General features: G+C 38.1%; 1 protein-coding gene across 2 annotated transcripts in view; it reads left to right on the top strand.

The window, feature by feature from the left end:
* TRPC4AP (transient receptor potential cation channel, subfamily C, member 4 associated protein) overlaps positions 1-27814 on the top strand; it is a 69955-nt gene that overhangs the window by 22717 nt on the left and 19424 nt on the right. For both annotated transcript variants that reach the window (XM_010854892.1, XM_010854891.1), the window contains exons 4-8: positions 3288-3345; positions 5331-5386; positions 9803-9931; positions 14685-14892; positions 21966-22151. In XM_010854892.1, the coding sequence (XP_010853194.1) occupies positions 3288-3345; positions 5331-5386; positions 9803-9931; positions 14685-14892; positions 21966-22151 (637 nt within the window). The remainder of the gene's footprint in view (positions 1-3287; positions 3346-5330; positions 5387-9802; positions 9932-14684; positions 14893-21965; positions 22152-27814) is intronic.

Below are 27814 nucleotides of genomic sequence, written 5' to 3'. Positions count from 1 at the left end.
ATCATAAGGAATTTGATTTAGGTCATACCTGAATGGTCTAGTGGTTTTCCCTACTTTCTTCAATTTCAGTCTGATTTTGGCAATAAGGAGTTCATGTCTGAGGCACAGTAAGCTCCTGGTCTTGTTTTTGCTGACTGTATAGAACTTCTCCATCTTTGGCTGCAAAGAATATAATCAGTCTGTTTTCAGTGTTGACCATCTGGTGATGTCCATGTGTAGAGTCTCCTCTTGTGTTGTTGGAAGAGGGTGTTTGCTATCATGTTATTACTTCAATTTGAAAAAACACTTCCTTTCCTTAAAGATGCCATTTTCCCCAAAGCAAAAATTGAGTGTTGAACATTTACATCCATAGCATGAGTCATAGACTGTATTCCTTCAACCGTTGCTCAGCATTCCCTCTTTAGCAATCCCAGCGGTCCTGTCGAGTTTACTTACTGGCCAGTTTGAAGGGCCTTTACTTCTGAATCGTTTGTCAAAGAATTTGCTTAATAGAAACCAGTGTGTTCCTGGGAGGAAAAAGAAGATAGGAGTCTTTAGCCTGGTGTCTTATTTGCAGTGGGAACGAAGCTTTTCTCCTGCAGGTACATGCCCCATCTTAGGACATCTTCGGATCATTAGTTCTTGATTTTGTGGAGTTTTTCTTCCCTGCTTTGAGTTAGGTTAGGTTCTCCAAGAATCTCAGTGTGTTTATGGCGGCTTTTGCTTGGATTATTTTGTTCTTCACTAACCATTATTTGGGTGCATTTCTTCTTGCTGAATTCTCTTGTCATCTTGCTTCTAAAAGTACCTTTCAAAGTTCTTTATTTCTCCCTCTGCCAATCCCCAGAAAGGCTCCAAAGTAATTCCGTTTTCAACATGCTGCCTAATGCTTAGCTGAAGTGGAATGGTGGCTACACCATTCCTTGTCAACTTGAACAAACCCCTAATGTAACACTGGAAAGTGTATCCTAGAGTCTGTGAAGTTAGATGCCTGTAGGATCAAGTAGGCGTATAGTGAAGCAGGCCCAGAGTAAGATGATCTACATAAGTTAAATGACTGCAGAGACTGAGATGAACTGGAGAGTGCATGCCTGCTTTTATAGGGAAATGACTTCCATTTCTTTTGACCTTTGCCTTCAGGGATGTAGGAAATCTAGATTCGTAAGTAGAATCACAGCTTTTCAGTAGATATGGACCACATGAATTACGTCTGTGGGCCAGGTGTAATCCATGCTTGGCATTCAAGGACTTTTAATTTGTTCATTGACATAGAACATCATCTATTTGAAGACAGTTTATTTTAAATATAATAATCTATGCAGGATGAGCTCCTCATACTTTACTGGGATGACTGAAAAGCAGGGCATCTCTTTGAAAAGCTTTTGTGTAGTACATCTCAAAATCTTAAAGATCATTATTGATTTTGCTCTGTTTGCGTTTATGTGAATCTCTTCTGAGGACATAAGTCAAAATGAGATAAAGCTTTGTATACAAAAATGCTTAGTGTGGCATTACATATAATAGTTAAAAATATTCATCAGGAGGAAGGTAGTTTTTGTTTTCTATAAGGTCAGTGGTGATATCATTGATATTCTCTGTTATTTTCTATTCTCTGCTAAATTAGTTTCCATTCTAATCCTTATTATTTCTTTTCTTTTGCTTGCTTTGGGGTTGGCTTACACCTCTTTTTTTCCAGTGAATTGAAGTAAAAGATTAGGCTATTGGTTTGAGATAATTCCTTTTTTTTTCTTTTAAGAGAAATTTTTTTGCATTTTTACTGAAGTACAGTTGCTATACAATGTTATATAAGTTACAAATGTACAGCATAGTGATTCACAGATTTTAAAGGGTATGCTCCATTTATAGTTACTATAAATACTGGCTGTCTTCCCCATGTTGTATAATACATTTGTGTAGCCTGTGTTACTCTCAGTAGTTTGTACTCCCCCACTTTGATGTTGCCCCTCCCCACAACTGGTAACTACTAGTTCTCTGTATCTGTGAGTTTGCTTCTTTTTTTGCTATAGTCACTATTTTGTTTTATTTTTTAGATTCCACATACAAGTGATATTCATATACTGTTTGTCTTTCTCTGTTTTATTTCATTTATCATAATGTCCTCCAAGTCTGTTCATATTGCTGCAAATGGCAAATTTTTGTTCTTTTTTATAGCTGAGTAGTATTCTTCTCTCTGTGTGTGTATTCCATGCGTGCTTTAGTAGAACATGTATTCTGCTCTTGCTGGGCAGAATTATATAGCTATCTGTTATAGCTTATTGGTTTATCGTGTTCAAGTCTTCTGTTTGGTGATACCTCATTTTCTATCCATTATTGAAAGTGGAGTATTGTCTTGTCCAGCTACTGTTTAACTTGTCTGTTTCCTTCAGTTCTGTCAGTTTTTGCATCATGTATTTTGAGGCTCTGTTGTTAGATGCATATATGTTTATTATTGTTATATCTTTTCCAATGGATTGACCCTTTTATCATTATTAACTCTTTCTTTCAACAAAATGTGTGTTTTTTTTTTCAGAATGAGCTTTTAAATGCATATTTATTATAAACAGTTTAAACAGGAAGTGAAAGTGTTAGTCACTCAGTCATATCTGACTCTTTGCAGCCTCATGAACTAGCCCAGCAGTCTCCTCTGTCCACGGGACTCTCTAGGCAAGAATACTAGAGTGGGTTGCCATTCCCTTCTCAGGGGATCTTCCTGACCCAGGGATCGAACCTGGATCTCCCACATTTCGGGCAGATTCTTTACTGTCTGAACCAGAAGGGAAGCCCTTAAACAGTTATATGTTGTATTAAAAGTATGTAAAATGATAAATGAATGCATATCCTCTCCAGCCCCCTGTGGAAATCAGTATTAACAGTTTATGGTGTATCTTTTGTGATTCTTTTTATAAACTTGTGTTTATAAAAGAACATAAATATTCTAAAGCAAGAGTAATCATTGTTGTAATGTTCTGCAGCTTTTAAAAAGTTGAAGCCACATTGGATCCCAGAGGTTAACTAATCTAACATTCTTATCTTTTGAAATGAGAGTTCAGACCATGGTGGGACCCTGACTTGCCCAAGTTTTCATGGAGAATAGGTGGCTGAGCTGTGACTAGAACCCAGGTTTCCTGACTCTTGGTACAGTGCTCATTTCCCTGAACTTCATCGCCTTCTCCCTGTGTTGGGAACAAAAGGGCCTTGCAGTACCATGACAGGTATTTGGGCCATGAGTTATCACAGCAAAGATTGTTTTATAAGTTGTGCTTTGAATTTTGAAGATTTTATCCCTTTTTTTTTTTTTTTTTAAATAGCTCCTTGTAGAAATTCTTATGAGGCCTACAATTTCTATTCGGGGACAGAAACTGAAAAGTAAGTATACTCAGCAGCTACTTGCGCTCATTTTCTAACCTGCTATTGTGGTGATTCCCAGGAGTGTCTCTTCTTTCCCTTCACACTGAGGACATGCCTTACATTCAGCTGTAGAACATTCTCCGCCTAACTGCTCTCTTTATTTTATACTCGGTAGAAAATACAAATCTGGTGCTTTAAATCAAAAAGTGTGAAAACTACTGGACTAAAAGAATTGCATCTTTGTAATTTCTAACAGTCTTTGGGTTCAGCTTTTATGTTTTCTTTGCAAATTCTTATTTCTCATATCACTAATTGAGAGAGTAAGGAAAAAACTGGCAAGATCATTTACTTTTTTAAATTACTGTCTTGTTTTTGTTGTTATGAGGTTATTCACGCTCTTTGTAAAAAGTTCCGTTACTACCAGAATGTGTGTGGTGAAAAGTCAGAGTGTTAAGATAGCACATAATTTCTTGAATTGGGCGGTGGGTATATGGGTATTGTCCTATTATTAGTCTTTATAACTTACACATGTTGCAAATACTATTTTTAGGTCGTCCTTTTATAATTTTTTAAAAAAACTGTAAAAAAAGACATTAAAAGCCAGGGATCAGTTAACATTTGATGAATGTTTACTACAAACATCAGTTTGTCTTTTTTTTAATGAAAAATTTTTCTTCTAAACAAAATCAACATGACATAGTGTATAAGGAAGGCCTTGTTTATATGTGCAGGAGCAGTTAAGAGGATTTGTATTCATCTTTGATGTCGTACCTTTGTATCCTGTCTAAATTGATTCTTCCTGTCCTTGGTCCTCGTAGCAAGTAGCAGCTTGTAATTACCTGTTGGTGTACTTATTTATTCTCTCTTCCCCTCTAAATTCATAAGTTCTATGAAGCTTTGTCTTTTTTTTTCCCCTGCTAACCTCTGTATATTCTGTATCTGCTCTAGAGTGGATGCTGAATAAATATTTGATGAATGAGTGAGTTCCAATTCCCTTTGAAAATGAAGGTCTAGAAGTACTGAAATACACTGATTTGGTGTTCCAGCCTGCTCCGAAGTCATGAAGTAAACCAAAAAGCCCCCTTAGGTTGAAAAGCAGTGGTGAGGGATATAGGACATCTCCATTGTCTCAAGATTATGTCAGTTAGTCCTCTGGTCACTCTAGCTTGGCAGGGCTGCCCACTGGAATTGTGAAGGGAAGCCTGACATTTTAGAGTTTGTGGCAGCATGGGAATGAATGTAAACAGTTTTTAAAAATAAAAAATGATGCCAAACAAAACACTTATCCATGGTTCATACTCAGCTTTATTATCTCCTGCTTTTGAGGTCATGAAAATTTATTTTCCATTTTGTCATACTCTTCTGTTCCTGCTCACGGAGAAGTAACTAGTTCTTTATTAGAGTCAGTAGGTTAGGGATTAAAAGCCTTTTATTTAGCACAAATAATAAAACAGAACACTTTGAGTCTGGAGTAAAAAAGACTTCCTTGTTTGCTGCTAATAGAATTTTCAATGGAGATTTATAACAACAATCCTGGTGCTGATACTTTAGTTTTAGTGGATTCTTACAGTTCTGTTTTTGGAAATGTGTTTTAGGGAACCAGTTCAACACAAGCATAAAATTAAGGCTGTATGTTACATTATTTATTTCTAGCCTATTTAAATAGCAAAAGTAAAAAAAAAGAAAAGCTGGATATGATTTTAAGCAAGCTGCAAAGGGAACATGGCTTATTAAGTGATAACACCACAACAGGTTGAAATTATGAAGACTGTGGACCCTAATAAGCATACTAGTATATCAGACCAAAAAGCTATATACAAATTGGTTAATAGGCTCTGATGGGCATCCTGAAACTCGGGTAAATAAGGACTGGAAGGAGGTATGCTGAAAGGAAAATAATCATTTTGGGATCATGAGGAACAATTCTTATGTTCAAAAATTTGATTCTGTTGTACTGTCTTTCCAATGAGAAAAATAACCAGTTGTTCCCCTTTCACTTTCAGTAAGTGATGAAATGTCCAAGGACTGTTTGAGCATCTTGTATAATACCTGTGTCTGTGTAAGTACCCCTGCCACTGGGACCTCATTTATCTCCCTGCCAGATCTGCAGTGCTTGAGGAAGGAAGATTTGAATGGGGGTGGTAGACATGACAGCTATCTTCACACATTGGAGAATTGGACTTATGGACTTATGTGTGCCTGAGAACCAGAACCAACAGGTAGAAATTGTGGGGTGGCAAAATTTCATAGTAATTGTTAAGAACCATGGCTGATTCAACAGCTACTGAACTCTTCTAGCCCTGGAGGAGTCCAAGCAGAGACTGAACAAATACTTGTTAAATGGATGCAAGCCTGGGAAGAGTGTCTATGACCTTTTAGGATTTCTTTAAACTCTACTGTGCCTACTCCTTCATTTTTATTGTTAGAAAACAGAACAAGAACCAGAAGGCCTACCTTTTGTTGACAAGGACACTCATCTAGGTTGATCACTGAGTGAGAAAGAATGGTAAATAGAAGCAGTTTGGTAGAGAGAGCATAGCACTTAGTGCTGGAAGTTGACTCGGGATTCTGGCTCTTGTCTTCATGCTTATTCATTCTCCCTGTGCTTCAGTTTCATTTCTTAGTAGAGTGTGGTTAGTAATCATACTAACAACACCATAGGGTTATTGTGAGGATTAAATGAGATGATAGATGTGAAAGCACTTTGTAAAGCAATATACAGTGTTAATTTTTGTAAGACACAATACCTGTCTTTTGGGAGCTTATGTGGTAAACTGTAAAGAGTGAATCATATACAACAGAAGGAAACAGATGCTGTTGCAGAAGTGAAACCTATATGCAGTCAAAGCACAAAGGAATATTTAATTTTCATTTCATTGCTTGCTTCATTCAAAGAAAGATTTCAGGCACCTTGTTAGGAGCATGTAAAATCTACCAAGATCATTAATTTAGAAGCAGATATCCAGGAATTGGGCTGAACATAAAATCATCTGTACCATGGATGGGGTACAAATTTGGATTTAAGCATCTTAACAACCAACACAAATAGGGAAATATGTTTCAGCGCTTAACACAGTTAAGCATCTATTATAACAGTGCTCTGCAATAGAAATATAACACAAAACACTCAGATTCTTTTTATTTTACCTTTAGGAATAATGTGTTTATTAGTTCAGGATTGATATCCTAAGATAAAAATCGGCATCCACAAAGATCTTGACAACATACATGATAGACCATTTGAATAAAAAGAATTAAAAAGGGATAAGCTTTGGATATAACTATAAACATACGGGAAATAAAAACTAAGGTCCTGAGCAAGGGAGGTATGTCTTAGGGACATACAAATGAAAAATAGTTTAGGGGCCTAAACTGTCAGTAAGTTCAGAGTTCAAAAGGATTCATCAAAGACTACTGTCACCAAAAAAGGCTAAAACAAGCTTAGTCTACTGATCAGTCGAAATAAAATATTTAAAAAGAGTTGCACCCTTGTGTGCGACTCAGCAGTGGTGCCCTGCTTCCGTGACTGTGCAGCTTTCCTCTGGGGGCACTCCTTGCCAGAAATTTCCTCCCTCCTGTTCCCTCGGGCCATCTTTCTGTGGTGGTCCTGGGGTCCTGGCCCGGGGACTGCTCTCCAGTCCCCACTCTCCAGCTTCCCAGCCACCGTGCCCACCGGTGGACCCACATCCCAGTCCAGGCTTCGGGGGCATCTTAAAGACCATGGATCCTTGGAAAAATGATGGAGAAGGAGTACTGTCAGGCCAAAAAGGCACAAAACAGATTTAAATTTCCTTTGGGGACAAAGTTTTATAGAGTGAAACCTGTGTCATGGAAGAAGAAAGTATAATTTATGGAAGAAACTGAGACATTCTGTGACATTTTTCTCATTTGTTCAACAGTGCTCATTCATCCCTTCCAACACAGCAGACCGTCTTTTTATAGAAAAGTTAAAATAATAATATAGTTCAGTGGTACATATCATTTACTATTTACCTGGTTACATTTTAGGAACAATAAATTCACCAAAACTCTCAGCTGAATTAAAGTGGTTTTTGTCTTTGTTTTTCTACCCAAGTAACTCTAGAAATGCAGATCAAACTAGTTCATTTTTTCAAAGGGAAAATGTGCATTGTGGCTTATGATTAGCCACCTTAATTGCCTGTTACATATACATTAGCTTGAACTTAGATATTCACTGTTAGTTATTGTTAGCAGCATTTGTCCTTTTGTGAAACCAGTATCAGAAAACTTACACCCTTTAAGACATTCTTTATAAAATGTATAAATTCTTCACAAATATTTGAAAAGGAGTGTTATTGCCTGCAGATATTTATAATTTCGAGTTTGCCTCTGTAGACTGTGAAAGCAAATTGTTTAATTTTTTTTTTTTAAATGCGCTTTGATGTTTCAAAACAAAAAGAAACTCTAATTCCATTGACTGACTTTAAAATCAGCTATAATCATTAGTCTTCAAAAGCATTTTGCACAGATTGGTCACCTGGATTCTACAAGAAGGCATGTGCTGGTGGTGGTCTCCCAGCAGCACACAGCCCTTCCCAACACTCTCTTATTCTGTTTAGAATAATCATACTGATGAGGTCAGAATTCATGGTTCAGTTTCAGAAAAAAAGTATTCATTGTACATTAACCATTTAGAGGTCATTTAAATAACAAATGTATTATAAAAGACATGTAGAATTTTAAAACTGAAGATTCGGACCTGTTTTTTCTCTTTTTTTTTTTAAAAAGAGTTATGTAATAAACCTGCACCTAATCTGCATTTTTAGTCACTGATTAGGCTATGTATATTTTGTGTTTGCTTCTGTGTACCACATTTTAAAAAGTATAAAAATGTATTATACTGGTCTCTCAAGAATGTTAGAGTATAATATAAAAGTACTCCAAAAACAGATGAAATAACCTATCACTCCAGCATACTAGGTTGTTTTAAATGTCCTCGTAGCCAGTTTTTTTGAAAGTAAGAAAAGAAGTAGGAAGAAATAGTTGAAGTTAATTTTAACATTGTAGTTTATTTAATACAGAGTATGTCAAGAATACTATTCCAACGTGTAATCAACATGAGTAATTTTTAGTGAGATAACATGTAATCAGTATAAGTAATTATTAATGATACATTCTTTTTTTATTTTAAACTTTCAAAGTCCAGTGTATTTTTTGCTCTTACAGCACATCTCAGTTCAGACTAGCCACATTTCAAGTCCTCAGTAGCCACATGCAGCTAGTGGCACAGGTAGGCACAGACAGACCCGTAAGGTAAAAATAAGCTAATTGTTCAGGTAGTGCACAATTATAACTAAAGCCGGTAAGAAATTGTTCTTATTAAAGAAAAGATGATGCATGTGTGATGTAAAGACTCCATCATTCACAGCTTCCATGCTGTTAATAGTCTTATGGGGCAGTCCTACAAGAGTGCCAAAGAATTTTTGAACTGTGGTGTTGGAGAAGACTCTTGAGAGTCCCTTGGACCGCAAGGAGATCCACCCAGTCCATTCTGAAGAAGATCAGCCCTGGGATTTCTTTGGAAGGAATGATGCTAAAGCTGAAACTCCAGTACTTTGGCCACCTCATGCAAAGAGTTGACTCGTTGGAAAAGACTCTGATGCTGGGAGGGATTGGGGGCAGGAGGAGAAGGGGACGACAGAGGATGAGATGGCTGGATGGCATCACTGACTCGATGGACGTGAGTCTGAGTGAACTCCGGGAGTTGGTGATGGACAGGGAGGCCTGGCGTGCTGCCTGGGGTCGCAAAGAGTCGGACACGACAGAGTGACTGAACTGAACTGAACTGAATGTTAATAATACTCCAGTAGAACACAGTTCAGTTTTAATAAAGGGCAAGGAAGGGGAAGGAAAGACAGGGAAAGAAGGAAGAAAAAAAGAAAAGGAATGGGAAAGAAAGAAAATGAAACGAAAGAGAAGAAAGAAGAAGAAACAAAAACAGATAGGATGATGTGGTCCAACCTGTGCTGATCTGATTTACATCCAGGTTAGATGGAAACCTAGGGCTTTCAAAGTTGCAAACACCAGTGCCTCCAAGGATCAGGTAGAAAACAAGAAAGGTTTGCCTGTTTTGGAGTGGGCACTTTAGTCACAAGTCACAAGTGACTAACCTGTGACTAACCTGGAGTAAGATTGTCCTGTCTCTTAAATTCAAAATTTAAAAGGTGCTGCTGGCCATATAAAACTTGGCTTACTAGGTGCTGGTTTGTAGCACTTGATTTAAATACTAGGCAGATATAGGTTAAGAACCTATGATGGATATTATTTAAAAACTCCTCCCCAGAAAAAAAATGCATTCATACAGTGTTTTATATATAGTTGTAGGAATTTAAGGTCTCAGCTACAATTCCTGGTATAGCATGGAATTGCTTTTCCATGTCTGGAGGGGATATTTTGCCCTTTATGTTTTATTTTGTGATTTTAACCTGTTCTGTCTTTTCTTCTCCCCTGATAGACGGAAGGGGTTACAAAGCGTTTGGCGGAAAAAAATGACTTTGTGATCTTCCTGTTTACACTGATGACGAGTAAGAAGACATTCTTACAAACAGCAACCCTCATTGAAGATATTTTGGGTGTTAAAAAGGTGAGCTGGGTCCTCTGGCTGGTGCGTGACCAGGTGGAGCAGAATGTCTCAGACAGCTGTACATGAGTGATATACAAGAGCTCTTTTAAAGAAGAATTTTTGCCATATTCCTTATAAATACTTAAATATATTTATAAATATATAATATTATAGTATATGCTAACAGAATATTTATATATAAACATATAAATACTTAAAGATTTTAAAATACTTAAATATATTTAAGTAACACAAAAAAGTTATTTTTTTGTGTAGCTTAAATATATTTACTAGGTTATGCTCCTTATAACAGGTCTTAAGTGACTATAAAACTTAAGACAGATTGAAATCAAACTAATTATAAAACTCAAAAGGACAAATTGACGTGAATTTAATGTGTCAGCTATTGTTACTGTGCTGAAATCAAATTGTCCCTCAATTATTATGATGCAGGATCTTTTTCGCATAGCTCTTCTGCTGTATGCTGTGCAGGGACTCCGTTTTGCTACCACTTCTCTATATTTGAACTGTTGTGAAGCTTTCTTATGGTGATGTTTGACTTTCACTTGTTACATTCACCTGTGTTTTTTCTCATTACTCTTCAGCAGTTACTTTTAATTGACACCAACATAAGAAATAACAAATATGAGCACTGAAATCCTGCTACTTGGTCTTAAGATGAACTTTCAAATGATGCAGAATATGCTTTTCTTAAAAAAAAAAAAAGGCAAACTGTAATCGAAAGCACTAAATTAAAAACTTGTCATCAAGCACTCACAGACCTCTCCAGAGGTCTGTAGACATGTTAGAGAAGCACTGTATTAGATTTTTGGCATAATGCTTGTTAGAACCTGGTTTTCTTCCCCCAGTCTGTGTCAGTTACAGTTGGCAGATTTCTTTTACTACTGAGGAGGTGGGAGTTAGCATTGCTCTTAGAGTTGCTGTTGCAGTGAAAAGAGCACCGTGTGCATTGTGGAGATCCCCGCTTTCACTTCTGTCATCCTGCTGCACTTTCCCCAGGCTCTGCTTGTCATTGCCCAGGCCAAAGATGCACAAGTGACCCATTGTCTGTAGGAACACACTGGAGATGTGTGCAGGTCCCAGACAGACCCTTTGTTCCCTTTGATGAAAAGGCTTTGTTATTTTTCCAATAATTGTATGTTCCAGTTTGTGAGAAGGGGCTTCCAAGGCGGAAACTCCAAATTCCCTGACAATCTCAGCATGAGACTCTGGGATTGCTCCTTCATAACTTTGCCTCCTTGTCCCTTGTGTGCTCTCTCCCCTCTCATACTTTTCTGTGTTGCCAAAAATGGTGATGAGTTTTGCTAGATGTTAGTTGGAAAGAATAGACACCTTAAAGAGAGTGGGAACACAAGCCACAAACTGGGGAAAGATATTTGCAACTCATTCAACTAACAAAAGATTGGTATTCCGAATTTATCATGAGGAATTCCCTGGCACTCCAGTGGTTGGAGACTCTGAGCTTCCACTGCGGGGGGCACGAGTTCAATACCTGGTCAGGAAACAAAGATCCCACGTGCCTCATGGTACGGCCAGACAAACAACAGAAAAGACCAAAAGCAACAATAGAATTTATCGTGAATTCTTACACATCAGCAGGGAAGAGACAATTGGCCCAGTAGAAAAATGGGCAGTGATAGGAACAAGCATTTTACAGAAGAGAGACAGATGATCCATAAATAGAAGATGCTTAACTCCCATGAGAATGTGCATCACTGCAAACGTATTACTGCGGACACCTTTTTGTATCAGTGGAGTAAACCTATTTTGTTTTCTAGTTGAATATGCGCCTTCCCTGTGACCCACACCTATGGAAGCATTTCCTTGAGGACTGAGGCACTAGTATCGTGGCCTAGGTCACCTGTAACCTGTGCCCAGGCATGCTTGTGGGGAAGCTCAATTCCAGGACAGTGATTCTTTTATTTATTTATTTTTGGCTATGCTACATCTTCATTGCTCTGCAGGCTTTCTCTCGTTGCAGCGAGCAGGGGCTGCCCTCTAGTTGCAGTGCACAGGCTTCAGTAGTTGCAGCATGTGGGCTCAGTAGTGATGCTCGCAGCCACTAGAACACAGGCTCAGTAGTTGTGGCACAAAGGCTTTTAGTTGCTCCATGGCATGTGGAATCTTCCTGGACCAGGGATCAAACCTGTATCCCTCACATTGGCAGGCAGATTCTTAACCACTGGACCACTAGTGAAGTCCCCAGAACAGTGATTCTTAGAAATAAAAACACTAAATTGAAGCCACAAGGGTGTGAAATCAATTCAGTGGATCTACCAGGTAATAGAAAAGATCAAAATGTATTGTGTAAGGGTAACTCAGTTTTTGTTTCATGTGTATACACATACTTATGCATTCACCTATGTATATTTGCTAGGTTGTGATGGAAAATTAATTTTTTACTCTTGAATATTGTCAGAATGGTTTGGAAGCCACTGCCCCAGAAAAACTTCTGCACCTGTGCATCAAGAAACACATAAGAACGTTTAAAGCATTATTGATTAAGAGCCTGAAATCTGGTCTCTCTGATCCATCAACAGGAAAATGGATAAATGTCCTCTATTCCCACAATGGGATATTATACAATGAATGTTGCTATAAGCAGCAACATAGCCAAATCATAGAAATTATTGATAGAAGTCAGTCAAAGAAGATGGTCTATAGTATATCATTTTTACAAAGCTCAAAAATAGGCAAACTCAAATTATACAAAACTTTTTTCAATGAAAAAACAATAATAAAATTCAGAATAGCGGTTACCTCTGGTAGAGAGGCAGGGAAATGTGATAGAAGAGGCGCACATAGCTGTTCACTTTGTTTTACTTTGTGGCATATATTACACCAAGTATTAAATAAAAATTAAAATGTAACCCAAACAAGTGCACCTGAAGAGTGGGAGGGCCTGGGTTGTAACCCCACACCCTAAGTTAGCCAGGGCTAGAGGAACTGATGAGCTGAAAGTTTTCAATAATAACAATAGCCAACATTTATTGTTACTATTGTTACTGAGAAGCAAAGGTGGAAGAAATTGTTCTCAAATACCCCTCCACAGACAACCAGAAGTGGGAGTAGGATTCAGGAGGGCTTCTAGGAATCATCTATTTGTTCATGACATGTTTATTGAGACCCTCACTACCAGGTTCTATGCACTGAAGCTCTGGAGAGAAGGTAAGACACACCTCGCCCTCAAGACAGTGTCAGTTTATTTGGGAAATTATTTGGGAATAGAAAACTTCGTGTGATATGTGCAGTGATAGAGAAATACCCAATCCAGTGAAAGTTGAGTAAATTTATGGGATGAGGGGTAGCAGGTGTTATCTGAGGAATGTCAGGATGCTTCAAGGAGAGAAACTCATGTGATGTATGTGCAACATTTGTGGCTCTTAAGAAAGGAAATGAGAATATAACCAGATAACAAAAAGCATTTCTTTAAACTCAGTACTCACTCATGATAAAAGCTAGGAATAGAAAGAAAATTCCTTAAGGTGATATTGACTATCTGTTAAAATTTACAGCAGACATCCAACTGAACCTGGAACTTTGGGAATACTTCTATTACAGGAAAAGGGGAGAATGTCTGCTGTCATTTACTCTCGATAATTGGTTACATAGGCAGGTACACAAGGAGATGCCTTTGGGAATGTTCATTGCTAATTTGTTTAATAGTGAAAAGTTGTAGTCCACCTTAACACACACATATTGTAAAAGGAGAAAGATTGAATAAATCATAGGGTAAAACAGTGAGAAATGAATAAAGCAGACTTATTTGTATCAATAAAGTTAAATTACAGTGTTGACTGTGAAAAATAGGGTATAATATGTCAATCACACTGGATGCAGAACAAAACTATATTTTTGTTTATTGAGGTATAATTAGTTTCAGGTATACAGCTTAGTGATTCAAAATTTTTAAAAATCATGCTCTGTTAAAATTTATTTTAAGAATTTATTTGGCTGCATCCGGTCTTAGTTTTGGCACATGGGATCTTTTGTTGTGGCACATGGACTCTAGTGTGGTGTGCAGGCTTGATAGTTGGCGGCATGCAGACTTGGTGGCTCTTAGGCATGTGGGATCTTAGTTCCCTGACCAGGGATCAAACCCTCATCCCCTACATTGCAAGGAGGATTTTTAACCACTGGACCACCAGGAAAGTCCCTAGGTTATACTCCATTTAAAGTTATAAAATACTAGCTGCATTCCCTGTGCTATACGTTATATCTTTATTTTATACATAGTAGGTTGTGAACAATAACATGTATTTTTGTGGAAATATTTGTAAGTGTGAACGTGTAGAAATAATAGAGTTCAAAGTAATGGTTACCTCTGAGGGGAAAGAAGTGAAGGCTACTGGATAGGGACACACAGGGGCGTTCACCTATGTTTAAAATATTTTATGTCTTAAAAAGAGAACGTCTGTGGCAATTTCTCATTCATAAAACTTGAATGGTAGACTTTTTTTTTTAAGCCAAAATGGGACATATGAGCAAAGGTAGAGAATACAAATAGTGGCGCTCAAAGGGTTTAATCCTCAAACCAAGACTGCTAGGTAGATTAGTTCTGTTTAACAAATGAGAAAACAAAGATTTAAATTCCATGACTTACTTAAGGTTGCACAGCTGCAAATTGCAGAGCTGGGATTTGAACCTAAGTGGTCTAAATACCAAGCTCCATTCTCAGGGGAATGCAGTAGAGCGGCACATTCAGTCTCAAATGAACTGAGCATGGGAATTGTTTTGTTTGTGTCTTTTGTAGGAAATGATCCGACTAGATGAAGTCCCCAATCTGAGTTCCTTAGTATCCAATTTTGATCAGCAACAGCTTGCTAATTTCTGCCGGATTCTGGCTGTCACCATTTCAGAGATGGATACAGGGAATGATGACAAGCATACACTTCTTGCCAAAAATGCTCAGCAAAAGAAGAGCTTGAGCTTGGGGCCTTCTGCAGCTGAAATTAACCAAGGTAAACTCTCTAAGTTGTCAGAATTTTGACACTGTAGCACTGAGATCCCTTCCTAAATCTTTTCTTTCAGTATTTCTAGAGATTTGACTCCATGTGAGGGCTCCTTGGGGTCACTTAGAGTGTGTAAAATTTGTGTGTATCTGTTCATTATTTTGGGGGACCAAGTCCATAGCCATCAGATTTTTTAATAGTTCCAGAATTTCAAAAAAGTGAAGCACCATTATTTATCAAAATTAAAAGTACATATATCTTTTGTTCCACTACACTTTTTCTGGGTCTTTATGCTATATGCAAAAAATCTTTGGTCATTACTTTGCTGACAAAGGTCAGTCTAGTCAAAGCTATGGTTTTTCCAGTAGTCATGTATGCATGTGAGAGTTGGAGTATAAAGAAAGCTGAGCGCCGAAGAATTGATGCTTTTGGACTGTGGTGTTGGTGAAGACTCTTGAGACTCTCTTGGACTGTCCATCCTAAAGGAAATCAGTCCTGAATATTCATTGGAAGGACTGATGCTAAAGCTGAAACTCCAGTACTTTGGCCACCTGATGCAAAGAACTGACTCATTGGAAAAGACCCTGGTGCTGGGAAAGACTGAAGGCAGGAGGAGAAGGGGATGACAGAGGATGAGATGGTTGGATGGCACCACTGACTCGATGGACATGAGTTTGAGCAAGCTCTGGGAGTTGATGATGGACAGGGAAGCCTGGCATGCTACAGTCCATGGGGTCGCAAAGAGTCGGACATGACTGAGCTACTGAACTGATACTGACTGATGCTATATGCTATGTGTGTGTGTATATATGTGTGTGTATGTTTCTCTGTACAGGGAAGATCCCCTGGAGGAGGGCATGGCAGCCCACTCCAATATTCTTGCCTGGAGAATCCCCATGGACAGAGGAGCCTGGTGAGCTACAGTCCATGGGGATGTGAAGAGTCAGATACGCCTGAAGCGACTTAGCACTTGTGTATGTACACACACACACAGAGAGAAAGATACATACAGTCATACATTAGAGAGGCTGGAAGTTCGGTTCCAGTATCTGCAGCACTGTGAGAAATACTGCAGTAGAGTCACACAAACTCTTTGGTTTCCCAGTGCATATAAAGGTTATGTTTACACTCTACTTAGTCTATTCAGTGTGTAATAAGAGCACTATATCTAAAAAAAAGTACATACTTTAAAATATTGCCTAAAGTGCTAGCCATTATCTGAGCCTTCAGAGTTATAATCTCTTTGCCTCAGTGTTGATGGCTGCTAACTGATCAGAGTGGTGGTTGCTGAAGCTTGGGTAGCTGTGGCAGTTTCTTAAAATAGGACTGCAGTTTGCTACATGGATTGACTCTTTCATGAATGATTTCTCTGTAGCAGGCAATGCTGTTTGTTGGGATTTTACTCATAGTAGAACTTACTTCAAAATTGGAGTCAATCAAAAAAAAAAAAAAATTGGAGTCAATCTTCTCAAACCCTGCTGTTGCTTTATCAACTAAGTTTATGTAATATTCTTAAATCCTTTGTCATTTCAGCAGTCTCTTTTTTTATTGAAGTATAGTTGATATACAGTGTGTTAGTTTCTGCTGTACAGCAAAATGAATCAGTTATGCATATACATACATCCACTTTTTTAAGACATTCTTTTCCCATATAGGTCATCACAGAATACTGAGTGGAGTTCCCTGTGCTATACAGAAGTTTCTTACTAGTTATCTATTTTATATATAGTAGTGTGTGTATGTCAATTCCAGTCTTCCAGTTTATCCCTCCCCTGCTTCCCCCTTAGTAGCTGTAAGTTTGTTTTCTCCATATATGACTCTATTTCTGTTTTGTAAATAAGTTTATTTGTACCTTTTTTTTTTACTTTTAGATTCCACACATAAGGGGTATTATATGGTGTTTATCTTTCTCTGGCTTACTTCACTCAGTATAACAGTCTGTAGGTCCGTGTTGCTGCAAGAGGCATTATTTCATTTTTTATGGCTGAGTAATACTTCATTGTGTATATGTACCACATCTTTATCCATTCATCCATCAGTGGACATTTGGGTTGCTTCCATGTTCTGGCTATTATAAATAGTGCTGCAATGAATGTTCTGGTGTATGTATCTTTTTGAATGATGGTATTCTCCAGGTACATGCAGGGCTTCCCTTGTAGCTCAGTTGGTAAAGAATCTGCCTGCAGGGCAGGAGACCCGGGTTTGATTCCTGGGTTGGGAAGATACCCTGGAGAAGAAAATGGCAACCCTTTCCAGTATTCTTGCCTGAAGAATCCCATGGACAGAGGAGCCTGGAAGGCTACAGTCTGTCGGGTAGCAAGAGTCAGACATGACTTAGTGACTAAACCACCAGATATATGCCCAGGAGTGGGATTGCAGGATCTGACTGGTAGCTCTGTTTTCAGTTGTTTAAGGAAATAGAGGTATACATAGTAGTCAGCTTTGGCTACCATAACAGGATAGCATAGACTGAGTGGCTTAAACAACAGAAATTAGTTTCTCACAGTTTTGGATGCTACAGGTCCAAGATGCAAGTGCCATCGGCAGTGGTTTTGGTGAGGCCTCTCTTCCTGACTTGCAGATGGCCGCCTTCTCACCGTGGCCTCAGTGTGACCTTCTCTCTGCACATGCACAGAGAGCTCTGGTGTCTCATCCTCTTAAATAAGGATACCATTCCTGTCAGATTAGGACCTCATTTTATGATCTCATTTAATTACCTCCCTAAAGACTCTGTCTCCAGATACAGTCATGTTGTGGATTAGACCTTCAACGTAACAATTTGTGGGGGGACACAGTTCATTCCATTATAGTGTGGAAGGCTAAAGTGTGTAGGATGTTGCCAAAAAGTTTTTGTTTTGTTTCTAATAAACTGCGGCTGTGAAATAGTTTTCTTGACCAGCAAAATGATGATTTATCTATCTTCCTGCCCCTCAGTTAATAAAAATGTTAGAGCACTTTATAGGCTGCTCAGAAACTACCAATTATTTCTTCTGTCGATTCAGATGGAAACAAATGGATCCATCTGTGGGAAAAAGGTCTTTCAAATTTTAGTCAGAGATGCAAATAAAGCCTCAGGCCTGGCAATTATCAATTTATAGGTGACACAGAGATGAGAGGGGCTGATTTACACAACATGTGAGCTAGAATGGAATTCAGAATCCTCTCAGAGATCTGGAAAGCTGGGCCTCAACTGCAGCAGAAAAATTTACAGGAATATTTTGGAAATACTGATGTTTTAACAAATAAGAGAGACAAGGTCTGCTTTTGCAGAAATTATTGGAAGTTGTGGATGTTTTAATTTTCAGCTGGTTTAACATTAGCCAACAGTGTGTGTGGTAGCTACTGGTAAAGCTGTGAGAAGTACAGATTGTACAATGCTGGGGTTGCCAGTCCCCTGAGATTGTGCATAAGTTGGTGAGTAAAGTGAGGCCAGTGAGTTTTTTCTGAGAAGAGACTCCATAACTTTGATCAGCTTTCATCATCAGAGAATCCATAACATTCATCAGAGATGAGTGACTAACAAAAGCTCAGGACCCTGTCGGGTGGGAATCAGTCTCAGAATCCTAAATACTGGGCAGGTCACATCTGAATGGCTGTGTTTAGTGTTCAGGGTGTGTTGACTAGGTCTTAGGAACTGCCCTCCGAGGAACAGTTAGGAAAACTGGAGCTGTTTACCTGGAGAAAGAAAATGTGACTAAAAATCCATGTTTTTGAAATTTTTCAAAATTAGAAATTTTTAGAATTCAAACTTATCATTTATTTTATTTTTTGTGGGGGGAAATCTACAGTTGTGTTTTTTTTTTATTCACAAACTACAAGATGAATAGCAGGTATACAGCAGAAAGTTTGTTCTCCTCCCAGTGGTGACGTATCACCAGTTTCTCATCTGTCCCTCCAGAGATGCCCAGCCACGGGGGTGGAGGAGGGAATGAGAGAAGACTGGCTCCTTTCTGGTTGTACTGATGATGATGTAAAATAAGCACCATGCTGCCTCTGACTCTTTTCAGATAACTTTATCTTGCAAAGCATCCCATTCCAGTACATGTAGAATTACCTGATTCCTTTTTACAAGTGGATAGCCATTGTATGGGTGTACCGCAATTTATTTAATTAGTCCAGTGTTGATGGAAATTTGGTTTCCCTCGTCTTTGTTCCTACAAATAACATCTTTATGTATAGAGTTTAATGTGCTGGATATTTGCCTTTTAAATGTTGATAGATGTTAACAAATTTACCTTCCATAGAAATTGCTAGTTCATCTTCGCACCCTGTATACCCTTCCCAGTATAGGGCTATTTTAGATTTCTTGATATTTGTCAAACTTGATAAGTAAGAAATGGTATCTCAAAAGAAACAAATGTAAACACAAAACCAAAAAATTCTATCCCAGTATATTTTTGTTACTTGATGTGAAAGTCACATTAAAAAACCAACCACTTAGTTCAGTGACTTATAGTACCTTTGCAGTTTGTGCGGCCACCACCTCCATCTAGTTCCAAACCATTTTCCTCATCCCAACAGGAAACCCTGAACACATTCAGCAGTTACTCCCCAGCCCCTCTCCCCGCACCCCGTGCTAAGCGGCCTTAGTTGTGTCCAGCTCTTTGCGACCCCGCCAGGCTTCTCTGTCCATGGGATTCTCCAGGCAAGACTACTGGAGTGGGTTGTCATTGCCTTCCTCCAAGGGATCTTCCAGACCCAGGAATCAGACCCCTGCATCTCCTGGGTCTCCTGCATTGGCAGGCAGGAAGCTCTATTCCCCCCAGCCACTGGCCATCATCTGCTTTCTGTCTGTGGATTCACCTATTCTGGGTTTTTCATATAAATGGATTTTAAAAATGTGTGACCTTTTGTATCACATCTCATACCTTTTTCACTTATCATGATGTTTTTGAGGTTCATCAGTGCTGTTAAATGTCAATGTTTCATTCTTTTTTCATTCTTTTTTGTGTGTATATAACAAAATTTATAATTCTGTTAAATACACACAAAATTTATACACATTACAAAATGTGTATCTATTGATGGACATTTGGGTTAGTTACACCTTTTGACTACCGTCAATAGTGCTGCTCTGAACACATGTATTTGTTTGAGCACCTACTTTCACTTCTTTTGGGTATGTATTGGGTTGGCCTAAAAGTTCATTCAGATTTTTCTGTAAGATCTTACAGAATGAATACTTAGGATGGAATTGCTAAGTCACATGGTATAATAATTCTATGTTTAACTTTTTGAGGAAAAGTTAGTTTAAATATAGTTTTATTTCATCTTTGTTAATGAAGTCATACATTATTTTATAGTCAGTCACTAATTTGTAGAGGATGGAAAGAGGGCTAAGATGATTTGCCAATTTCTGCTGGGACTAAATTCATATGACATAATCCTCCTAACTAGTTATTTTGTTTTTATTTATTCTGTTTTTAAAGAACTTGCTTTAAAGTTGTATTCTTCTAGGATTTATGTTAAAATTTTTTGTTATGGGACTCTTCACACACATAAAAGTAGAGACATGTATCTAACAGTATAATGATCCCTGTTTACGTATTACCTGCCTTCAGCAGTTATCAACTGATGGCCTGTCTTTGTCTCTACCTTCCTTTACTCCTCCCTTCCTCACTTTGGATATTTTGAAGCAGATCCCAGACGTTATAATATTTCACCTGCCTATATTTCAGTGTTTCTATAAGATGGTGATTCTTGAAACACAACTCTTAATACCATATTGTACTCTCCCAAAGTAATATTAATATCTTGATATTTTGAAATATCTATTTGTTAATTTTTTATTAGCTGTTACATTTTCATGGTTCAGAAAATTACAAATTCAGAGAGGTGTTCACTGTAAACTTCTCCTCACACTTTTCCCAATGGCCATATTCTCTTTGCCTTTGGCAACCACTCTTTTCTGTCCTTCCAAGATTTAGTATATCCACAAGCAAATAGGCACAGACATTAGCTTTATTTTAAAGAGGGTTAATTTTTGGAGCCAAGATTTGAACCTGAATTCCCTGCCTTCAAAGTTTATTATGCTGTTTATGCTGACCAGAATTTCTGTCTTACTCATCATGGTGAGTACAATGGAACTGGTGGAAATAGGAATTGGGTGGTTAAGCTGCTTTCTTTACCTTAAAAAAAAAAAAAGGACTATCATTTTTTCTTCCTGGTGTGTGTGTTATAGGAAAATCAGATAGTTAAGTAATTTTAAAAGAAGTATTTGTATCCTTTCCTACTTAGGAACAGCCACAGTAAGTATTTTGGTATATATCCTTCCATTCTTCATGTGTGTGTATATATAATGTGCATATTTTAAAGAAGAAAACTTTAAAATTTAAAGACATTGGGCTTAAGCCAAAACTGTTTAATAATTTACTTCTTTAAGAAGTAAATTAAACACCTCTTTAGAGTTGCTATATAGACATATGTGTCATTGTTTTTAGTATTTGTGTATTGTGCTCCACTGCATGGATATATTGTATTTAATCGGTATGCTGTTAATGACCATATAGTCATCTGTGACTTTCGCTGTTATAGAAACACCAGTGAACCTCTCTCTACAGATATCTATCTATCTGTCTATCTGTAATTAATTATTTCTTCATGGTGAATTCACAGAAATGGACCTCTAGCTCAAAGACAGAGAGAAATACAGGGTTTAAAGGTTACTCCAATTTATCTTCCCACCAATTGATATGAGAGAGCCTGACTCCCTGCACCTGCTAAAATTGCTCTTATTTCTCTACCTTTATTACTGTTTTACCTTGGGTGGGCATTTCATTTTAAAAGGAAGTTCTAACTGCTGTCAGCTTAAGAGTCATTCCTCTGGGTGGGATGCAGGGAGTGGGAGGCAGGCTCAAAAGGGAGGGGATATATGTATACATAGAGCTGATTCAGGTTGTTGTACAGCAGAAACTAACACAACATTGTAAAGTACTTATATTCCAATTTAAAAGGAAAAAACCCCAGAATTTTCACTTAAAAAAAAAATCATTCCTCTCACGCAGGTGGGGATCTGGTTGTCTGTTGAGAGCTGTAGCACTGGTTTCTGTGGTCACAGTTCCTCTCTTGTTTTTCCTCGGCAGCGGCCCTCCTCAGCATCCCTGGCTTTGTCGAGCGGCTATGCAAGCTGGCAACTAGAAAGGTGTCAGAATCAACGGGCACAGCCAGCTTCCTGCAGGAGTTGGAGGAGTGGTACACGTGGCTGGACAATGCCTTGGTGCTAGATGCCCTGATGCGAGTGGCTAATGAAGAATCTGAGCACAATCAAGGTACCCGGGGCAGGTCTCCTGAGAGGTGGAGAGTGTTCCTGTGGGTTCCTAGAGCCATTCTTGACCTCTTTTCCAAGGAGAATAAGTTGAAATTGACTCAAAAAAGAATCTCCCTCAGGGCGGTCCTGAATCATGATTGTTCAGATTTTAATAGCAAATGACAATTTCTTGGAGCTCCCTCAAAGCAGACCTGATTTCAGGGACAGGACCTTTATTACAGAACCCAAAGGACCAACTGGAAAACCATTACCAGAACATTCTTAGCAACCCAGAGGATCTTTCTCTGTCTCTGCTTCTTTCTACACATTTCTTTAGTCTTCTCCGTTCTCCATTCTGATGAGTATGCCGCCTGGAAATGTGTGGACTCCTAGTCTCAGCTTCAACTTCTCGGTGAACTGCTCTGTTTTAGATGAGGTGCTCAACCCAAAGCATTTGACTCTGGGGTCAAATTGTACAAATACAGGAATTCCCACTGAAATCATGCAGATAAAAGTGAAGGGAGGAGTTTCATTCCTGGGATACACAACAGCAGCAGCAACAGACATCCATATAAAGTCTGTGGAAATTGTTCTCAGAGCATGCAGCGAGTAGGGAAACATTTCTTCCAGAAAAAATCTACTAAGATTGGGATCTTTGAGAGCTTGTGATGCTGGAAGTTCTACTTGATGCAAGTTCCACTGTAGGCAGGTGTGGCCAGAAAGACAGGGCTGTCTCAGCTCCCAGATAAGGATACAGAATCTCCCTGGGAGGGACAGGCTCTCATTCCTTCTAGCTCCAAATGGAAGAGGCTGAATTCTTGATGAATACAGCCACGAGGGCAGAGGTTCCTTTCCTTCTCCCTTCCTTTCCCTTCCCATTGTACAATGTGTTGATTTCATACATTTATGTATTGTAAAATGATTACCACTGTAGCCTTAGCTGACACCTCTATCCCATCAGATAATTAACATTTCTTTTTTTCTGGTGAGAGTATTTAAGATCTACTGTATTAGCAACATTCAGGAATATGATAATGGTATTATTAGCTATAATCACCATCTTCTCTATTGGGCACCCAGAATTTATTAATCTTATAACTGGAAGTTTGTGTTCTTTAACCAATAACTTCTCATTTTCCCAACTCCTAACCACTAGTAACCACCACTCTGTTTCTCTGAGTTCAGCTTTTTTTAGATTCTACATATAATTGATATTATACAGTATTTGTCTTTCTCTGACTTATTTTACTTAGCGTAATGCCAGGGGCTCCTTCCTTCCACCTACCTCCATACCGTATTCATAGCTCAGAAGCTTGCCCAGTAGACCAAGAATTCTGTGGCCCTTATCACCTTGCCCCAGTTCACTTGTGGAACAAAGGTTCCACCACATAGAGAGAGGCAAGCTGAGAAGACAGTGGAGGCTATCAGTCCTGCTCAGAGTAGTAGCACTGAGATTTTGCCAGGAGGAGAGGTAATAGGTAAGAACAGAATGTTGGGAAGTTTGAGCTCAAGGTCATTCTCAGAAACAATGTAGATTTTTTAAGAAAATAAAAGGACTTATTTTTAATTGAGAATTAAAAGTCAAACCATATGCCAGCTAGTTCCCCAGAGAACCAGGGAAAGAGGTGGCTGAGAAGAGCTTAAAGCTGAGGTCACAAGAAACCTCAGTCTCAAAAACTACCCCTGCATGAATTTAATTGAATCAGACTCTAGAACAATTTATGCCTCAAGGCTTTGTCAAAAACAGTAGAGTGGTCAGCTAGCAATTAGTGGAGCCTGACAGCTGAGTTTCGTATCAGATGAGGCAGAAAGTTTAACAGAGAGATGAGGGAAAGATCCAGACAAAGAGAGCCCTGCTAAAACACTGTCATCCAGGGACACATGCCCAAGGCTGGCAGAGGGGCTCATCAGTCCTCAGAGAAGCAGACTTGACCACAAATGGCTAGGCAGGTCACTAAACAAGAAAACAACAAATCAGTCCTCAGAGAAATAGACTTTATCCCCAAGTAGCTAGGTAGGTCACTAAACAAATAAACAAGAAAACAACAAATCAGTCCTCAGAGAAATAGACTTTACCACAAGTGGCTAGGCAGGTCACTGAACAAACAAGAAGACAACAACATGCCCTGAAAGGAAGAAGGGGAATCAGCCTCAAGAGTTGCTATAATATTTACCCAAAATGTCTGATGTTTAACAAAAATTGAGACATCCAAAGAAACAGGAAAATATGACCCATACATAGGAGAAAGCAGGCAAAAGAAATTGCCTGTGGAAGAGCTCAGATGTTAGAATTAACAGAGACATCATAATTATAGTCAAAGAGCTAAAGGTAACTATGCTCAAGAAGCTCAATGAGTCATCAAATAGAGAATATTATTAACCAGATAAAAAAAGTCAAAAGGAAGTTCCAGAGATGAAAAATACAATAACTGGAATGAAAAGTTCACTGAGAGAAAGGAACAGAAAATAATATTCAAAGAAGTAGTTGCTGAAAACTCCCCAAATTTGATCAATGTATACACATCACATCCAAGAAATTCAAAGAACTACAAGTAAATAAACTCAAAAGAATTATACCCAGGCACATCATAATGAAAATGCTGGAAGACAGAGAAAATCCTGAAAAATACTTAAGCAAAGCAAATAGCTTAAAATAGCAAGAAAGAAATGACTCATCATGCCCAAGATTATCTCAATAAGATCATCAGAAATGATAGCAGCCAGAAGGGAGTGAAATGACCTACTCAAAGTGCTGGGAAAAAAACTCAGCCAAGGATTATATCCAGTAAAACCTTCTTTCAGAAATGAAGGTGAATCCCTCAAGGCAATAAAAATAAAAACAAAAATAAACAAAAGAGACCTAATCGAACTTATAAGATTTTGCATAGTAAAGGAAACCATAAAAAAACAACAACAATGAAAAGACAGCCTATGGAATGGGAGAAAATATTTGCAAATGATGCAACAGACAAGGGCTTAATCTCTAAAATATACAGACAGCTCGTACAATTTAACAACAATACTACTACTACTAAGTCACTTCAGTCCTGTCCGACTCTGTGCGACCCCAGAGACAGCAGCCCACCAGGCTCCCCCGTCCCTGGCATTCTCCAAGCAAGAACACTGGAGTGGGTTGCCATTTCCTTCTCCAATGCATGAAAGTGAAGACAAAGTGAAGTTGCTCAGTCATGTCCAACCCTCAGCGACCCCACGGACTGCAACCTACCAGGCTTCTCCGTCCATGGGATTTTCCAGGCAAGAGTACTGGAGTGGGGTGCCATTGCCTTCTCCGTAACAATAAAACCCAATCAAACAATGGGCAGAAGCCTTTAATAGACATTTCTCCAAAGAAGACATGACAGATAGCCAGTAGGCCCATGAAAAGATGCTCAACATCACTAATTATTAAGGAAATGCAAATCAAAAGTTCATTGAGTCCCACTTCATACTGGTCAGAATGGCAATCATTAAAAAGTCTATAAATAATAAATGCTTTAGAAGTTTGAAGGAAAGGGAACTCCCCTACACTGTTGGTAGGAATGCAAGTTGGTGCAACCACTGTTGAGGACAAGGTGGAGGCTCCTCAGAAAACTAAGAATCACTGTATGGTCTAGCAGTCCTGTTCCAGGCATATAACCAGATGAAACTGTAATTCAACAAGGTACACGCACCCCTGTTCACAGTAGACAAAAACATGGAAATAACCCAAATGTCCATCAGCATATATTAATGGATAAAGAAGATGTGGTATGTACACATAATGGAATACTACTCAGTCATAAACAGGAGCCAGTAATGCCATTTGCAGCAACATGGATGCAACTAGAGATTATCATATGAGTGCAGTAAGGCAGAAGGTGAAAGACAAATACCATAGGATATCACTTAATATGTGAAATCTAAAATACGACACAAATGAACCTATCTACAAAACAGGAACAGACTCAGAACAGACTCGTGGTTGCCAGCGCTGGGGGGAGGAAGGACTGGGGGTTTGGGATTAACAGATGTAAACCATTATATACAGGGTGAATAAACAAAAAGGTCCTATGTAGCACATGGACCTGTATTCAATATCCTGTGATAAACCATAATGGAAAGGAGTATTTTTAAAAAGAATGTCTGTACATGTATAACTGAGTCACTTTGCTGTATAGCAGAGATTGGCACAACAATGTAAATGAACTATGCTTCAATTAAAAAATTTTCTTTTAGTGAAGGTGAAATAAACACCTAGATAAACTGCCTAGATAAAGAAGAACTTAGGGAATTTGCTGCTAGCAGATCTCCCTTATGAGAAATACTGGCTGAAAGCAAGTGACCTCAGCCAGTAATTCAGATTCACACACCAAAAAAAATGCAGCATCAGTAAAGGTAATTATATATGATTATAAAAGACAATATAAGTGCATGTTTTTCCTTAACTAATTTCAAAAGCAGTTGTGTAAAACTGCATTTATAATTATATTGTTGAACCTATAACAAATAGAAAAGTAATATATTTGACAATAACAGATCAAAGAAAGTGAGTAAGACCAAAGTTGTGTTGGAATAAGGAAATTGTTACAAGATAGTAACTCAGGAATTGACAGGAATCTGAAGAAAATCAAAATGGTAAATAAAGAGGGTCATTATAGAAAATTATAAATATTTATTCTCCTTTCTTAGCTTCTTTAATTGACATACAATTTTATGAAATAATTATACAATGTTGTGTAACAAGGTATTGTATAGTACATTGTATTGTTTGGTTTTCAGCATATGTAGATGTAGTATGCATAATAATAATAGCACAAAAAGGGAGGAAAGGGACCTATGAGAGCCCTGGAGTTAGTTTATTTTTAAACTTTACAAATTGTATTAGTTTTGCCAAATATCAAAATGAATCCGCCACAGGTATACATGTGTTCCCCATCCTGAACCCTCCTCCTTCCTCCCTCCCCATACCATCCCTCTGGGTCGTCCCAGTGCACTAGCCCTGGAGTTAGTTTAAATCTAAAAAAGAGTCTGTCAAGATGTATATGGCAAGCAAGCCCTGTAGTGAATGCTGACATAGTAACTTTAGAAATATAGTTAAAGGAATTACATTGTTACACTAGAAAATATTTACTTAATACAATAAGTGTTAACGAAGAACTAGGGGAATACAAGTGAGCTTTAACAAGACAAAAAGTAAAAGGCAGAAGTACATTCAATTTTGTCGGTTAATAACATTAAATGTGAATAGATTGAACAATTCATTCAAAAAACAGATTGCCATGTTGGGTTTTTTAAAACGATCCATTATATGCATCCTACAGGATACACAGTTTCTCAAAGGTAGAAATAGGTTGAAAGTAAATGATAGAAGTGTATCATGCAGAAGATAACCATAAAAAACTGTAATGGCTGTACTATAAGAGAGACTTTAAAAACAAAAAAAAAGATATCAGAGATTTATAAGTAGATTTTATAGTAAATCTATCGAGATTTAGCAGTTAAAATCACATATGTGTCTAACAACAGAGCCAAAAATAAGTAAAGAAAGCAAAAACTAACAGATTTGAAGAGAGGAAATATAAGTTTGAAATATAAGTTCAACATAATAGTTGGAAACTTTAATAACCCAGTTTCAATAGTGGGTAACTATATAGAAGATCAACAAGGAAATAGAAGACTTGAGCAACACAGTAAGCCACCTAGACT

This window comes from Bison bison, unplaced genomic scaffold (assembly GCF_000754665.1).
Source record: "Bison bison bison isolate TAMUID 2011002044 unplaced genomic scaffold, Bison_UMD1.0 scf7180017864352, whole genome shotgun sequence".
NCBI classification, from domain to species: Eukaryota; Metazoa; Chordata; class Mammalia; order Artiodactyla; family Bovidae; genus Bison; species Bison bison.
Note: the sequence above shows the minus strand (reverse complement) of the source record. Positions and strands in the feature narration are given on the sequence as shown.